At 47.6% G+C, this 15,920-nt stretch overlaps 1 protein-coding gene across 1 annotated transcript in view; it reads right to left on the reverse strand.

The window, feature by feature from the left end:
• The window catches only part of prkd1 (protein kinase D1), a 34,292-nt gene that overhangs the window by 1,236 nt on the left and 17,136 nt on the right, over positions 1–15,920 (reverse strand). Inside the window, exons 3-21 of the mRNA XM_035610151.2 lie at positions 14,242–14,373; positions 13,980–14,149; positions 13,755–13,778; positions 13,304–13,514; positions 13,146–13,223; positions 12,850–13,051; positions 12,644–12,767; positions 10,405–10,482; positions 10,140–10,307; positions 9,745–9,856; positions 8,452–8,504; positions 6,305–6,377; positions 5,800–5,906; positions 4,047–4,208; positions 3,822–3,920; positions 3,172–3,332; positions 2,925–3,031; positions 2,096–2,181; positions 1–2,016 (exon numbers count right to left, since the gene is read on the reverse strand). The exon at positions 1–2,016 is cut by the window's left edge and continues 1,236 nt beyond it. Of these exons, the coding sequence (XP_035466044.2) occupies positions 1,786–2,016; positions 2,096–2,181; positions 2,925–3,031; positions 3,172–3,332; positions 3,822–3,920; positions 4,047–4,208; positions 5,800–5,906; positions 6,305–6,377; positions 8,452–8,504; positions 9,745–9,856; positions 10,140–10,307; positions 10,405–10,482; positions 12,644–12,767; positions 12,850–13,051; positions 13,146–13,223; positions 13,304–13,514; positions 13,755–13,778; positions 13,980–14,149; positions 14,242–14,373 (2,378 nt within the window). The 3' untranslated portion in view covers positions 1–1,785. The remainder of the gene's footprint in view (positions 2,017–2,095; positions 2,182–2,924; positions 3,032–3,171; positions 3,333–3,821; positions 3,921–4,046; positions 4,209–5,799; positions 5,907–6,304; positions 6,378–8,451; positions 8,505–9,744; positions 9,857–10,139; positions 10,308–10,404; positions 10,483–12,643; positions 12,768–12,849; positions 13,052–13,145; positions 13,224–13,303; positions 13,515–13,754; positions 13,779–13,979; positions 14,150–14,241; positions 14,374–15,920) is intronic.

Consider the following 15,920-nt stretch of genomic DNA (forward strand, 5'->3'; position numbering starts at 1 on the left):
CTGCATCCACCTGTTTATGAACTTCAGGTCACAATTCAAGCTCAAACTCCGACAACATGAGCTCAACATGTAAAACTCCTGATGTGACATAACTGTCTGTAAACCTCCTCAGCAGAAGACAGTAACAGGTACGAACAGGTATCTCCACAAATGTTTGATCGGTCACGTTTTGACAAAGAAAATCGCACAAGACAAGTCGACATTAGTTCCGGTTGAAGCTGAAATGTCTGTTCCAGAGACGACAGAAGCGTGAGTCGACGAGCGAGGCACAGAGAACACGTGAAGGCCATGAAGGCTTTAGGGAACAGCCCTTATTTTCAGATGTATATGACAATAATACAAGAACCGGACACACGTTGGTCTCCTCGTCTCCGTGTGTCCGTCCAGTTCGGCCTCGTGAGTCAGTGAACAGACATCGTGTCGGCGTGAGAACCGTCACTGAGTCACGCTGCTTAAAACTCAGACCTGGACTGGTTGTGACCCTCGACCTGGTCAGTATCCGTCCGCTTGGTCCCATAGTAAGAACAGTATTTAGGTAAAACATACAGTAGATGTGCAGAAACTAACAACAATCAGAGGAGCGTTCAGGTGACACACCAATGCTCTGTTTTCTTTTTGACACACGTTTTCCTCTTTTCATTTTTTTTTCTTTTCATAACTATTTTTCGCAGAAAGACAAAAAAAGGGGCAATCGGCTTTTTTGTTGTTCAAGCACAGTTAGCAACGCCCACTAAAGGGGGCGGAGCTCTGCGACCGTTGCCTCCCAGACACAATCGAACCTTAAATGATCCTTCCAATCAAGATCTAAAGGTATTTTTTGAATCAATAAATAGATAAATAAAAATAATGAAACTTTGTTAATGAGAAAAACTTCAACATTTGCATTTTTTTAAACAACTCTAGCTACAACGTTAGAAAAAAAAATACTGACAAACTAAAATATTTATCTCGTAGTTTTTGGTTTTTTATTTGCACAGATTTTTGAGTAAATGAGGATTCTCATTCCAAAAAGCTGCATATCCATAAAGAGCACAGGACGATCTGGATCACAGACGAGTCCGTCATCATGGAGAATTACTTTTCACAAGTCGGGTTATTTGTGAAGTGCTCCAGTTTTTGGATATTTCCTTTTTGGAACAAAACCCTGACTCAGGACCCGTCGTCGCTACTTGAAAGAAAACATAACTTAACTTGTAGAGTAAATGTCAACTGTCCTTAGAAACAAAAGACATTTACAGATTTGATGATTATAAATTACACAAAATAATGTTTTTTGTTTGGGCCGCGGTTGAAACGCAGATGAATCTTTAACCAGTTCAAACAATCTCCTCAACGAGTTACAGAAGAATCTAGAGTCCGTGGACTAAACGTTAGACTCGTCTAAGTTCTGATAAGGATCTGGCTCCAGATGAATGTTGATAAGAGCCGTGGCTTAGTTTCCGTCACGTGACGTCATCGTCAGTGCAAAGTTGTTTATGGAAAAGTGATGAGAACATCTGAGGCACGACTTTGTGTTTTCAGATGTTAATTAAAGCGTCTTGACGAACTGTAGCTTTTAGATCCTGGTCTTTAAACACATGTGAATTAAATACTTATTAGATCTTCACAGCGTCATTGCCAATTCAAACTACATTGTCAAACAGAGATCTTATAATTATGATTATTTTATAACTGCCAGATGATAATGACCTCATGATTACAAAAATGACTATTTTCTTCTTCTCACTCAGACGTCTCCTGCTTCCGTCCGTTCGGTTTCCGTCTCTTCGTGTCGTGGGTTCGGCCTCAGAGCTCACTGACCCTCTCGCTGAGCGTCTCCAGCTCCTCCTGCTCGTGGTAACGCTCCATCCCTCGTCCGCCGCCGTCGCCGCGGGGACCGCTGTTGAGGTGCGACGGGTAGTCGAGGCCGCTGAGCTGCGCGTGGTGATGCCAGCGCAGGTCGTCGCTCTCGTGGGTGATGTAGCGCTCGTTCATGCGGGACTCCAGGTTCCTCAGGTCCAGCCACATCTGGTAGTCCTGGTGGAGAAAACAAACTCACCTCAAATTTGCTTCAGGAAAACATTCAAACAAAAGTATGAGCGTCTTGGTGTCGTACCTGTAGCCAGGGGTGACTGAGGGTCTTGTCAACGCTGTATCTCTTCCTCATCTTCACCTGCAGCAGGTTGTTCATCAGGTCAATGGCTACAAGGAAGGAAGGAAGGAAAGAAGGAAGCAGGAAGACGTGATGAGCCAGAAGTATGTGAGGTAAAGTGAAGAGGAGGAGGGGGGAGGATGTAGGGAGGGTTCCCCCCCCCGCCCCCTGTGGTGAGGGGCCAGTCGGGGCTAATGAGCAAAGCTAACATGATGTTAACATTTCTTCAGGGGTCAGTGGTTCCAACAGCTCCGGGACCCCGGGCCCCTCCGGTCTGTGGGGGCCTCCATCGCTTGGTATTATGCACATGAATGGACCACCGCATGAATAGACGCCCCCCCGCCCCCCTTCACTTAAAATCTGTCTGTCTTAGTCTCTTTCTCAGAAGTGGACTCTCACAGATTCCTCCCACACTCCTCTGTCACATGACTCCTCCACCTCTAATCTGCAATATCCCCCTTTTCCTTTTCCTTGCACTTGGCTGAAGGATGGTGACGTCCCTCCGTCAGCTCAGAGTCTCTGCAGGTGATGAACAGAAGATCTCGATTCCCAACGTCGTAGTTAATATTCTCCCCAAACCTGCGAGTGACGTCCAGGTCTAATTCAAGGATCAATGAACCTTTACCCTCCAACTTTCACTGATGTTTCCACCCTGTCCGTTCGTCTGTTGTGGAGGTTCTACCACAGCTCATGAGAGGATCTGTGTCTCAGCGCTGTTTCGTCTCTGACCTCTGACCTGAACTTGCCCGGCCCACAGGTGCCACTGTGACTGTGGACCTCGACCTTTACGCACCTTCCTGAGAGACCTTCTTCCAGGGGTGAGGAGGGTACATGAAGGCGGCGTTCTGGATCTGATCGTTGATGTCTTCGTCCTCGTTGAAGGGAAACGTCCCGCTGAGACTGCAGCACAGACACAAACACACACGATGACGTGTCCACATGCAGGGAAAATGTTACTGTTACAAAAACACATTTTAAAGACGAAGGCAGTGGCAATGTGAGCGTGAAGGACAGAGGAAGTCCCCAGCGTCTCCTCCAACCTGACGTAGATGATGACGCCGACCGACCACATGTCCAGCGAGCGGTTGTAGCCCTTGTTCCGGAGCACCTCAGGCGCCAGGTACGCCGGCGTGCCGACCACCGAGCGCCTGAACGACTTCTCGCCGATGATCCGGGCGAAGCCGAAGTCACAGAGCTTCACCTGCAGCGAGAGGACGACAGACGGTTCAAGTTCCACAATGTGCCGAGTCACGTGGGACGATTTACAGAACGTCTCCTTTTTACTGATGTTTCTTTGTTTCTCAGCCGAATTATGTCAAATCCACTCAATAGATTCCTCCGAAACTTGGGCAGAGTGGGACATGGGCCTGTAGGAAGATGACCACACCCCCTGCTCCTCCCAAGCTCCACCCCTCGGGTCCATATATGGACTTCTCTCTGTAATCACCTTGTTATTGGCCTGAAAACAGGACGAGCCCCATTCTGAGAGTTTTTAGATTTATTGTATTTTTTTGCGCTCCTTGTCTGACAGAGGTGAAATTCAGATTTCATCTCTGCAATAAAGACGCAGATAACAGGAAGTTGTTTCAAACCATTGTAAATCACAAGCACGCACACAAACACACAAACTAACAAACACACACACACACACACACACACACACACACACACACACAGAGCTACGGAGAACCTGTGGAAATGACTCTGAAGAAGCCAGCAGGACGTTTTCAGGTTTCAGGTCACAGTGGACGATGTTCTTGAAGTGGAGGTGACGCAAAGCCACGAGGATCTGATGACGACACACACACACACACACACACACACACACACACACACACACACACAGCATTTAGAAGAAGGATGTCTGTAACTCGTCATTTCATCAGAGCAGAGTGATTCATCGGAGGAGAAGAACCTGCGTGACGAGGAACTTGGTGATCCTCTCGGGCAGTCGCCCCTTCTCGCTGGACAGGATCATCTCCAGCATGTCTCCGTGAAGCTTCTCCATGACGACGAACACTCGCTCCGGCGTCTCGAACATACAGTCCAGGTTGACCACGCCCGGGTGGTGCAGGCTCTGGAACCAGGAGGAGGAGGAGAAATCATCTTCCATTATATCGTTTTTTCCTTTTGTTCACCGAGAATTCCCCGTCGTCTGTCCAACTGAGTGTGAAGCCACGTGTGACCTGAGCCGTGGTTCACGTGACGACGGAGCGTCGCCATCGTGTTCAGCCTGATGAGATAATGAGGGAGCTTCTCCACGTAATGGAAAACATGAAGCAGGAAGACGGAGAATGTCTTAAAGCTCCAGTGTGTAATATTGAAGAACTGAAGAACTTATTCACAGAAATTGAACATATTGTCCATAACTATGTTTATATAAGAGTTGAACTTGTTGAAGTTGTTGAACTAAACGCTCCAGAATACGTCACGTTCACGTTGAATTTTCAGACACTGACGGAACTGGAATCAGTGGTGCGCCACCACAAAGTGTCCCCTGTCGGTCGCTCAGTTGGTTGCGGTTTGACACTTTTCCAACAGTGTTTATTACAGGAGCTCAATATATTTTGGAGATTCCTGGTTCGTGACACAGATCGACAAGTGGTCAGTGCATCGTCCTGTCAGAGTGATGTATTTAACTCTCAGAATCAGGTGGCGTCATCTCACAGACAGAATGTCTGTCTCCATAGAAACGCTCTGTCTCAGTACATCTAGTACAACGAACCAAATTTATAACTCCACTCAACATTCTGATGATCAGAGGAAATCTGTGATTTATATTCTAGTTTTGGATTTTTACAGTTTACAAAGTTCATCAGGATCAAAATAGTTTCTCAGACAAAGTCATCAGGAGATGTGAGCTCAAGAGATCATCTGGTGCCGTCACAGTAACCTGAAGAGAGTAAAAAATCAAAAGCATGGGGGAACTGCTATGCTTTTATTTTGAAGGACATTCACTTTAGCCCTTTGCAGCCCTCGTTGTCATGACAGCAAAATGTAAAAAAATTATTAGAGCATTTGTAAATACGACAAAAATATGAAAAAAATACGACAGCAACGACATTAAATATGGATTTCTTTTCTCTGACACTGTGGATGACGGAGAGGAAACAAAACCAGAGAAGTGTGAACTCACGAAACAGTTTTAAAATGAAAACATATTTGTGTGGATGAAGATACTGATGATGATGATGATGAATGAGATGCAGAGGCAGAAGAACAGTGAACACATTCAGGTTCTTGATCCACTCACACGTGACTGATGATCATTGAGAAAAATTATGGAAATATTTCCTTGTTATAACGACAAACTTTTCATTCATATCTTTTTTCTTGCAAACACAGTTTAGCCTCCGAGCTTCAGAGAACAAAGATCCATTTCTCTCAAAAGGAAAATAAATAAATTTCATTTCATCTGTTTCTTTTCTTTTAGTAACAGACTGTGGTGTGTCATAGAATAATATGTTCAATTTAATAGATTATATAATGTGTGTGTGTGTGTGTGTGTGTTGCAGCAGCAGCTTCCGTCATCTGAGCAGCGCTGGAATATCATGCATGTCTCACACCCCCGCAGTGTTGCCACGGTAATGAGCTCGTTCACGACAGGAAGTTTCACTCACTGACACCAGGTTCCCGAGCAGTGTGTGTGTGTGTGTGTATGCGTGTACCTGCAGGATGGCCACCTCGTTGCGCAGCTGACTCTCCTGTTTGGTGGGGAAGCGGAGTTTGTCGATGATCTTGATGGCGACGTCTCGGCCGGACTTCCTGTGTTTACCTGCGTCCAAAAGTGTGATTTTATTTTTATTTGAGAAACACTCGACTGAAGAGAATATTCCTGAGAAGGGGCGGAGCCAGGGTAGTTTGATCTCTTTCTTTAACATTGTGAGATTGAAGGTTTGAGAGAGAGATGTGCTGCAGCTTGATTGATCAGCTCGACTGAGTGATGTTTTAGTTTGTCCGTTGATGAATCCATTCGTCCATCTATTATCTGCTGCCCGACCAAATGATTAAATCATGATACCATGAGGAATTACAGCTCTGATCATTGATATTGACATGGGTTTCTTTATGGCACGTGAAGACCCTGACCTTCTATCCTTTGAACAACTGAATGACTCTAAATGTAGTCGACTCAGTGTTCGATCTGCACTTGGTTCAGGTCTTGGTCCTCACCTCCGTAGACGATGCCAAACTGTCCCGAGCCGAGAACCTCGTCCGGGAAGATCTGATACACGGAGTTGATGTCCTGAAACACAGACAACACAACTCTATGTGAGAAGAAGAAGTTCACAACAATGGCTCCGTATGGTCGAAGTGAAGCGTCAACGACAGGCTTCAATTTAAAACTACTGAGATCGCTTGAGCCGACGTCATGACCAGAACAAGTCACTGTCATCCACCAGACCTGTGGGGTTCCTCAGGGCTCCATCCTCGGACCTCTCTGGTTCGTACTACACAGTTTACCCATGGAGCAGGTCATTCGCAAGTTTTATGCAGATGATACAACTGTATTTCTTTCATTACATTTCTTGCCGCTAAATATTGACGAGGCCGAGGTTTTTAATAAAAAAGTTGGGTATTTGCCCCGACTGTCAATTCTGGCAACACTCACACCATAAACAATTTCCTTTGACAAACACAATAGTAAATTGTGCGCAAACACATTTCACGTGTACATGTGGAAGAATCCCTCGGACCCTGGTGACCCTCCCTCCGTCTCTGTCGTCAGACGTCCTGTTGTCTCATGACGGAGGATCACTAGTGTCGCTGTGTGTGAGCAGAACAACCGAGTGAAGGAGGAGGCGGCTCCGCAGGAAGTGAACGAGGAAGTTGGACTCTAGCTAGCTAGCTTGTTCATCCTTCAACAGTTCATGTTAACCTGCGTGTGTCGTCTACGGAGCAAACCACAAACCAAACTACTGGTATTTGAAAAAGGCTCTCAGGTTTTAAACGCACAGCGGAGGGAAGTCGCCGCAGCTGCAGCAGACGAGGCCGAGACAGGTTTGACGGAGAGTGGGCCCAACAGAAAAAGCGAGCTGCATCAATCAGTCACCTGGCGAAGCGGCATTCAGAGAAGGTTTTGTCGGAGGAGCGCCGGCTGTGCGCCTCCCCGAGTGTGACTACACGGCGTCAGTGATCTGCCACAGCTTTGACACCAAAAGTGCAAAATATTTTCTCCTTCACTTGTCTGCAATCACGTCTCCCTCTTCTCCCCCGTCAGCTGACAGCCTAATATCACACCTCCAGCCAAGAGGACAGAAATACAATATTATGAACCCCCTCCCCTCCCCCGCCAGCTCGCTGCCTAATTACCATCCGTCACCATGGAAACCATTTGGCTGAGTGAGTAAACACAGTAATCTCCCTCCGAGGCGCTCGAAGACGCGCTCACCTTGGGGCATGGAAATGGCACTCGGTGTTCTCGCCGGTTACATTTGTGGACATCTGAGCCTCGTGTGGATCTTTGTGATGTAAATGCACAGAAAGGTTTGGAACGCCCCCCGACCGCCGACCTGTGACACGTGTCCTCCACGTGAGCGAATGACAATGCGACAGGGTGTCGTGTTTTTCAGTGGAATGTTTTGGGCTGAAGAGATTCATCATCATCATCATCATCATCATCATCATCCTCATCGTCCTCATCGTCATGTGAGAACGGCAGGAACCGGCAGGAACGGAGGCCTGACGCGAAGTAACCGAGTAACGACTTCCTCTCTCTCCTGCGTGAGGGCTCAGACGCACCAGAGCCTGAATATTGACCGATATCTGCTCCTTCCGGATATTGATTAAATCATTTTGAAGAGAGAGTAGTGACAAGTCTTGTGTCCAATTGTTGTCGTTCGTTCATTTAGTCCTTCATTTGTTTGTTTGTTGTTTTTTCCATTCGTTCGTTCTTTCTTTCACCCGTTCTTTCTTTCACTCGTTCTTTCTTTCACTCTTTCACTCTTTCACTCGTTCACTCGTTTGTTTGTTCACTCGCTCGTTCTTTCTTTCACTCGTTCCTTTGTTCTTTCACTCATTCGTTCACTCGTTCGTTCTTTCACTCGTTTGCTCGTTCTTTCTTTCACTTGTTCTTTCTTTCACTCTTTCACTCGTTTGTTCGTTCGTTCGCTCGTTCTTTCTTTCACTCGTTTGCTCGTTCGCTCGTTCGTTTGTTCACCAGCAGGATGAAAAGCTCCTGAACAGTGAACTTGGTGGAAGGATGGAACATGGAGCAAGACAGAATCCATGACATGTTGGTGTTGGTGTGTCTGGACAGAGGTCCGAGATCCAACATACAGCCTCATATGTGCGTATGGTTTGTGTTTGTGTTTTCTCACCACGTTCTCCTGGATCTGGCAGTTGGAGACTGAGATGCTGATGGAAACTTCCTCTGTAGACGAGACACAAACATGATCCCAGTTAAAACTGATCAGAGTCAATCATCTCGGTCGACGACTTTGTTCCCACGAGCTTCTGCTGAAGTATATTCACCTGTTCGTTTACTCCGACTTCCACTTTATTTTCTGTGTGTATTAATGCTGCGACCAAGTGTTAGTCATGATCGCTTTCACGTCAGCGAAGGTCTGAAATATCTCCGATAGGTTTCGTGTGGGCGTCGATAGCCCTGAGAGTCTGCAGCAGAAGTCTGCAGGACATTAATACCTTGAGCTGGGAAAGTGTGAGGAGGACGAGGCTGTAATGACGTTTCTATTTGTTCTGTTTCCTTCCAAACAGATTCTCTATCAAACCCTCGGCTGCAGGGGAAGTGAAGCATGTCCTGGGTTCAAGTTGGAGAATAAAGACAAAGCAGAACAGTTCCTCTTTTCACCTTTTATTTCTCCTAGTTCGTATTCAAAAATGCTTGACTGCATATTCTAGATGTCTGATGAATTATTTTACACACTCAGTTTGTTTCAGAACCTCGGGATCTTTGTGAGGACTTGAAATTCAGCTCTGCAGGTTTGGTCAAAGTCTGAATGGCAGAAAATATAAAATGTTCAACCTCTGTCATAAACATCTAACACACAGATGAGATGTTATGTAAAACCACAAGATCACAGTCTGACACAAGAGCTGACGAATCTCAATAACTTGTGATACGGAATTTAATGTTGTGTTGGTTGATTTGACTCCTGATGATGATGACGCCGGGGTCTGAACGGAAAAAGAACATTGCAATGGTACTAAAAACGTAGAGCAACACGAATATTTCAAAAATGCACATGCAGTTTCCAAGGCGGGAAAAGTTTGGAGATCCAGAATAGAGCCTTGTGGAACTCCTCACAAATCATTCATTCTTATTCTTATTGGAACAAGAAGTTTTGATATGAGACAAAGTTGTAACTCAGGTTCATTATTTAGAATCAAAATAGTGAGATCGACAAATCACATCAAAACACATGATACAAATTCATATCAGCGTTTACCCAAAATTAATTTTGACGCAGTTTGATGTTGACGTGAAATTTATCTAATTAATTTCATATTAGTGTCACTGAGCTTTTAGAGTAAAGTTGAATAAACATAATTAAAACTCCAAAAACATGAATGAAAATAAATGTAAAAAAGAGTAAGATTGAATTTTTTTTTTTAATTATTAGTTTTAAACTGAATATCAGCTGCAGACTCACTGTGTCCGCTGTGGTGAGAACTGTGGGAGACTCCTGTGGACACCGCCGGCATCAGAGCGTGTTGTATGGCCATCTCCCACATCCGGGCCACATCCGGCCCCACGCCGCTGACCTGAGAGCAGCCAGAACCAATCAGTGAGCTGACCTGAGAGCAGCCAGAACCAATCAGTGAGCTGACCTGAGAGCAGCCAGAACCAATCAGTGAGCTGACCTGAGAGCAGCCAGAACCAATCAGTGAGCTGACCTGAGAGCAGCCAGTAAAGCGTGAACACGCCGCTGACCTGGAGGCTGTCAGGAGTCAAATCCATGCAGATCTACAGAGATAGATCTATCGTGTCTATATATATATACATATAGAACAAACAGAGGGTCATGCAGCGTGAGCCGGGCCTCACCAGAACGCTGCTGCCGCTCGCCGACGACCCCGCCCTCAGCAGGTTCTCCCCGACGTAGTAAACCAGCGTCACCGTGGCGATCTCGAAGCAGTGAGGATTCGCTCCATCGGGAAGCGGAGCGGCGGTCTGGACCGGTTCCAGAGACAAGATCTCTGACAGAGGGATCTCCTGAGGAGGAGGAGGAGGAGGAGGAGGAAGAGGAGTCAGAAATGAATCCAGATCTCTGAGTGACAGACGAGACGAGATCAGACGTCGACCCTCTTACCTTGTAGTATTTACCTCCTGTGTCGTTCTGGAACAACGTGATGCATTTACTGTCCAACCGCCAGTAATGTCTCTTCCTCTGGAACAGAGAGACGAAGAGGACGAAGACGAGAAGTACAACATACTCAGTTAGGCAGGTAGACAGGTCAGACAGACAGACAGACAGACAGACAGACAGGTCAGACAGACAGACAGACAGACAGACAGACAGACAGACAGACAGGTCAACAGACAGACAGACAGGTCAGACAGACAGACAGACAGACAGGTCAGACAGACAGACAGACAGACAGGTCAGACAGACAGACAGACAGACAGACAGGTCAGACAGACAGACAGACAGGTCAACAGACAGACAGACAGGTCAGACAGACAGACAGACAGGTCAGACAGACAGAGAGACAGACAGGTCAACAGACAGACAGACAGGTCAGACAGACAGACAGACAGACAGACAGACAGACAGGTCAGACAGACAGACAGACAGACAGACAGGTCAGACAGACAGACAGACAGACAGGTCAACAGACAGACAGACAGGTCAGACAGACAGACAGGTCAAACGACAGACAGACAGGTCAGACAGACAGACAGACAGACGGACAGACAGGTCAGACAGACAGACAGACAAACAGACAGGTCAGACAGACAGACAGACAGACAGGTCAACAGACAGACAGACAGGTCAGACAGACAGACAGACAGGTCAGACAGACAGACAGACAGACAGGTCAGACAGACAGACAGACAGACAGACAGACAGACAGACAGACAGGTCAGACAGACAGGTCAGACAGACAGACAGACAAACAGACAGACAGACAAACATACAGGTCAGACAGACAGACAGACAGACAGACAGACAGACATGTCAGACAGACAGACAGACAGGTCAGACAGACAGACAGACAGACAGGTCAGACAGACAGACAGACAGACAGACAAACAGACAGGTCAGACAGACAGACAGACAGACAGACATGTCAGACAGACAGACAGACAGGTCAGACAGACAGACAGACAGACAGACAGGTCAGACAGACAGACAGACAGACAGACAAACAGACAGGTCAGACAGACAGACAGACAGACAGACAGGTCAGACAGACAGACAGACAGGTCAACAGACAGACAGACAGGTCAGACAGACAGAGAGACAGACAGGTCAACAGACAGACAGACAGGTCAGACAGACAGACAGACAGACAGACAGGTCAGACAGACAGACAGACAGACAGACAGACAGGTCAGACAGACAGACAGACAGACAGGTCAACAGACAGACAGACAGACGGACAGGTCAGACAGACAGACAGACAGGTCAGACAGGTCAGACAGACAGACAGGTCAAACGACAGACAGACAGGTCAGACAGACAGACAGACAGACAGACAGACAGACAGGTCAGACAGACAGACAGACAAACAGACAGGTCAGACAGACAGACAGACAGGTCAACAGACAGACAGACAGGTCAGACAGACAGACAGACAGGTCAGACAGACAGACAGACAGACAGACAGACAGGTCAGACAGACAGACAGACAGACAGACAGACAGACAGGTCAGACAGACAGGTCAGACAGACAGACAGACAGACAGACAGACAGACAAACAGACAGACAGACAAACATACAGGTCAGGCAGACAGACAGACAGACAGGTCAGACAGACAGACAGACAGACAGACAGACAGACAGACAAACAGACAGACAGACAAACAGACAGGTCAGACAGACAGACAGACAGACAGACAGACAGACATGTCAGACAGACAGACAGACAGGTCAGACAGACAGACAGACAGACAGGTCAGACAGACAGACAGACAGACAGACAGACAGACAAACAGACAGGTCAGACAGACAGACAGACAGACAGACATGTCAGACAGACAGACAGACAGGTCAGACAGACAGACAGACAGACAGACAGACGGACAAACAGACAGGTCAGACAGACAGACAGACAGACAGACACGTCAGACAGACAGGTCAGACAGACAGACAGACAGACAGACAGGTCAGACAGACAGACAGACAGACAGACAGACAGACAGACAGGTCAGACAGACAGACAGACAGACAGACAGACAGGTCAGACAGACAGACAGACAGACAGACAGACAGACAGACAGACAGACAGGTCAGACAGACAGACAGGCAGACAGGCAGACAGGTCAGACAGACAGACAGACAGACAGACAGACAGACAGACAGGTCAGACAGACAGACAGGTACCAGAGTGTCCTTGCTGGTGTAGTGGACCATCCATCCCTCCTTCATCGCGTTGCTACTCTTCCTCTTCGTGTGTTTGACGGACTGAACAACTCGCATCAGAGGAATGTTGTTACTGGTGGACGGGCTGCAGGGGGCGGGGCAAAGCACAACCTCAGATCTGTGTGTGTTTGTATTTATATATAAATGACCTGTTCACGTCTCTGTACCTGATGGCCCGGTTGGACTCGTCCAGGTCGGGGTCCTGCAGGTCGCAGAGGTCGCTGGGCCCCGCCTCCAGCAGCAGACCGCCCTCCGACGTCAGAGCTTCATCCATGTGGTCCAACAGGCCGCCGCCTCTGTCGACGTCATGGTCGTCCAGGCAACCCTCCACCATGACGACATCCGACTCCGCCCCCGGGCTCAGCAGCTCTGCGGGACAGAAAGGAGAATGCGTGTTGTTGACCGGGAAGCTGTGTTCAGGTGAACCTCAGCGTCCTCGTACGTCCAGCGCGTCGACACTCGCCTCCGTTTCTGGAAACTTCTCCCAGACAGTTGTTCGGCACTTTGGCAGCACATCGCTTGTGACAGTTGAATTTACAATCTGAGAGAATAAAGGAGAAGAGTCGTGAGTTTGCGGCAGGTTATAACAGGTAAAGGTCACAGGTCACAGGTCAGGCTCACCTTTACACTGCAGCCCCTGCCTGAAGAGGCCCTTCAGCAGCTTCTTGCAGTGCTGGCACACGGTGGGCCGAGTGTACGAGTGGATGAGGAAGGTGTGGGGAACTTTGACCTTCGACAGCAGGATCTTGTCGAGCTCGATGGGGCGGCCGATGTACGACTGGGAGCTGGAGCGACGCTCTCTGCTGGGGAAGTAATCCAGCTGGTTCTTCTGCTGCGACGGGAGAAGGACGTCGTCAGACGTGTTCAAATGAAAAAGACTTCATCCAGATGATGCTTAGTTTCCTGATGATTTCATTTTCCACCATCAACATGTAACAGGTCAAATAAACGATTTGCCTCCGAGAATCTTTCTTCAACCAAAAGCTCAAATTACCAACATGAACGTATGAATCTTGTTTTAATCCCTTTAGGTTTGAGTTGAGTAGATGAAACTCAAACTGGTGGGACTCACCTCCATGCTGGGACTGACTGGAGACTGGACAATGAGCAGGAACAAGGGAAAAGACAAAGACAGAAAGTTAAAGTGAGGTTTAAAAGTTCTAATGAAAGAAAATGTATTTGTCTCTGAAACAGCGAAACTGAGAAAGAAATGTCCACCAATGATTTTACTGGTCTGACAGTGACTTGACCAAAACGCGCCTACAGACGTATTGAGGATGAGCTGCAGTCAACTGACCAGCAGAGCGTCGTCGGCGTAGTGCGGCGGCGAGGGCTCGGCAGAGAGGGGGCGGCACAGGTTGACCAGCCCCCCCGTCAGGGAGACGTTGGACGCTCGACGCCGCCTCACGCCGCTGCAGTTATTTGGGATCTTAAAGGCACAGCGCTTGTGATAGTTCAGACCGCAGCCTGGACAGACGGAGACGACAAGAGGAAAGTGATCAATCAATGGACAGCACTTGATCCGTGAACGCACATCCAGCGGTTCCTCTACTCGGTACCTTCACACTTGAGTCCCTGTCGTACGAGTCCCCACAGCATCTCTCCACAGTGGTCGCAGAAGGCCGGCGCTCGGTACGAGTGGACAAACAGACAGTGTGGACGGATCTGGAAATCCTCCACTGTGGTTGAAGCTGCAGACACGGAAATATAAATTAAAATGACACATTGTCTTTGTCGAAAGACTGAACCAAACATTTCATTTCCACCCACGTGCGACAGTTCCAGCACATTGAGAACCGTCGGTTGACTGACTTATGTCTTATCGACCACCCGACGCTCTTGACAGTACAAGCCCCATTCACCCGCTCACACATACAGTATAGACAGAGACTTATTCCGTCCTGCATCCTTCACACACTCTCGAGGTGGCTGTGGCCATCATGGCCGTCTGAGCCCAAACATCCACCAGCTGTTTCCACAAAGACCCAGCCGGGTTCCCACCGGCGGCACCAAGACGACCTGCTGAGAAACTCACAACACTGAGGAAGGAATCCAAAAAGAAAAGAGGTCCAAATCAGATTCCCCCATTCTACTAAATTGAATTACTTTAGAAACTCTAACTGCTTCACCTTTGGACATTTCTCCTCACTTTACACCTGAAGATCTTTAACTTTCCGTTGGATCTCTGGCTCTCGTCGTCGTGGTTCTTGTCTCGCCTTCATGTCCGAGGAGTCGGTGGAGACGAACCGGCTGCTCGATCCAGAACGAGTTCAGGATAAAACCGTCTCCATCAAAACTCCCTCAAACGGGACTCGTGAGCTCCTGGTTACGATGCGGGAAGTCGCGTACAAGCGGTTAAGTCCTGTCGTCTTTTCCTCTCTACTCGTCCTTGACCTCAGTGGAAAAGGTCACGAGGTCAAAGGAGTCGAGGAGGATTCACAGGACTCAGGAGAAGAGAATCCGACTCCACTGACACTGAACCACGTGGTCATGTGACGGTGGATGTTGTTGATGCGTCTGTCGTGGTGAAACGACACATTTCTGAAGATGAACTACAAAAACCTCAGCGGCTCCATCAGCATGTTTCAGTGTTTTATGATTCATATGTACAGTAACTGACATCTGGGTCATATTCATACTCTTCTTCTTCTTCTTCTACTTCAGATTGAATCGTTTACGTTCCTTCACGATGCGTCACATTAAATTTTGCTGCCACAATGAATTGTGGGTCTATATCTCCTCTCCTCTCATATAGGACACTCCTGTGTGTCCTCTGCTAATGGAGATTGTAGAAAAAAATTGAAGCACGTTTCCTAAGCACTTAGAGAATCTGAACATCATCATGGTGCTGAGGAAACACTAACGAGTCACATCCAGATTTAGGAAACTTGCTCCGCACATTTGACAATTCGTCCTCACCCACATTTTCATTTCTCAGTAAGTTTCCAAAGAGCCAGTAAGAGTTGAGACGTGAGAACCATGTGACTCAGAGGAATCAGGTGCATCTCAGTCGACACCTGGGAGGAGGCGTTCGATGCCAGTTTAGAAAACTACGGAACATCAGAGTTTTACTCCAGAGAGAGAAAGAAGGGAGGAGGGGGATAAACAAGGGATGAATGGGTTGTTAGGGGTATTTTGTAAATGTTGTGGAGGCTCAAGAGTCTCTCAGCAGGCGCAGATGGAACCCGGGGTTTGTGTGGTTGGCCAGCGGTCTTGGCAAAGCATGATGGGTAGTTTG

This window comes from Scophthalmus maximus, chromosome 15, assembly GCF_022379125.1.
Source record: "Scophthalmus maximus strain ysfricsl-2021 chromosome 15, ASM2237912v1, whole genome shotgun sequence".
NCBI classification, from domain to species: Eukaryota; Metazoa; Chordata; class Actinopteri; order Pleuronectiformes; family Scophthalmidae; genus Scophthalmus; species Scophthalmus maximus.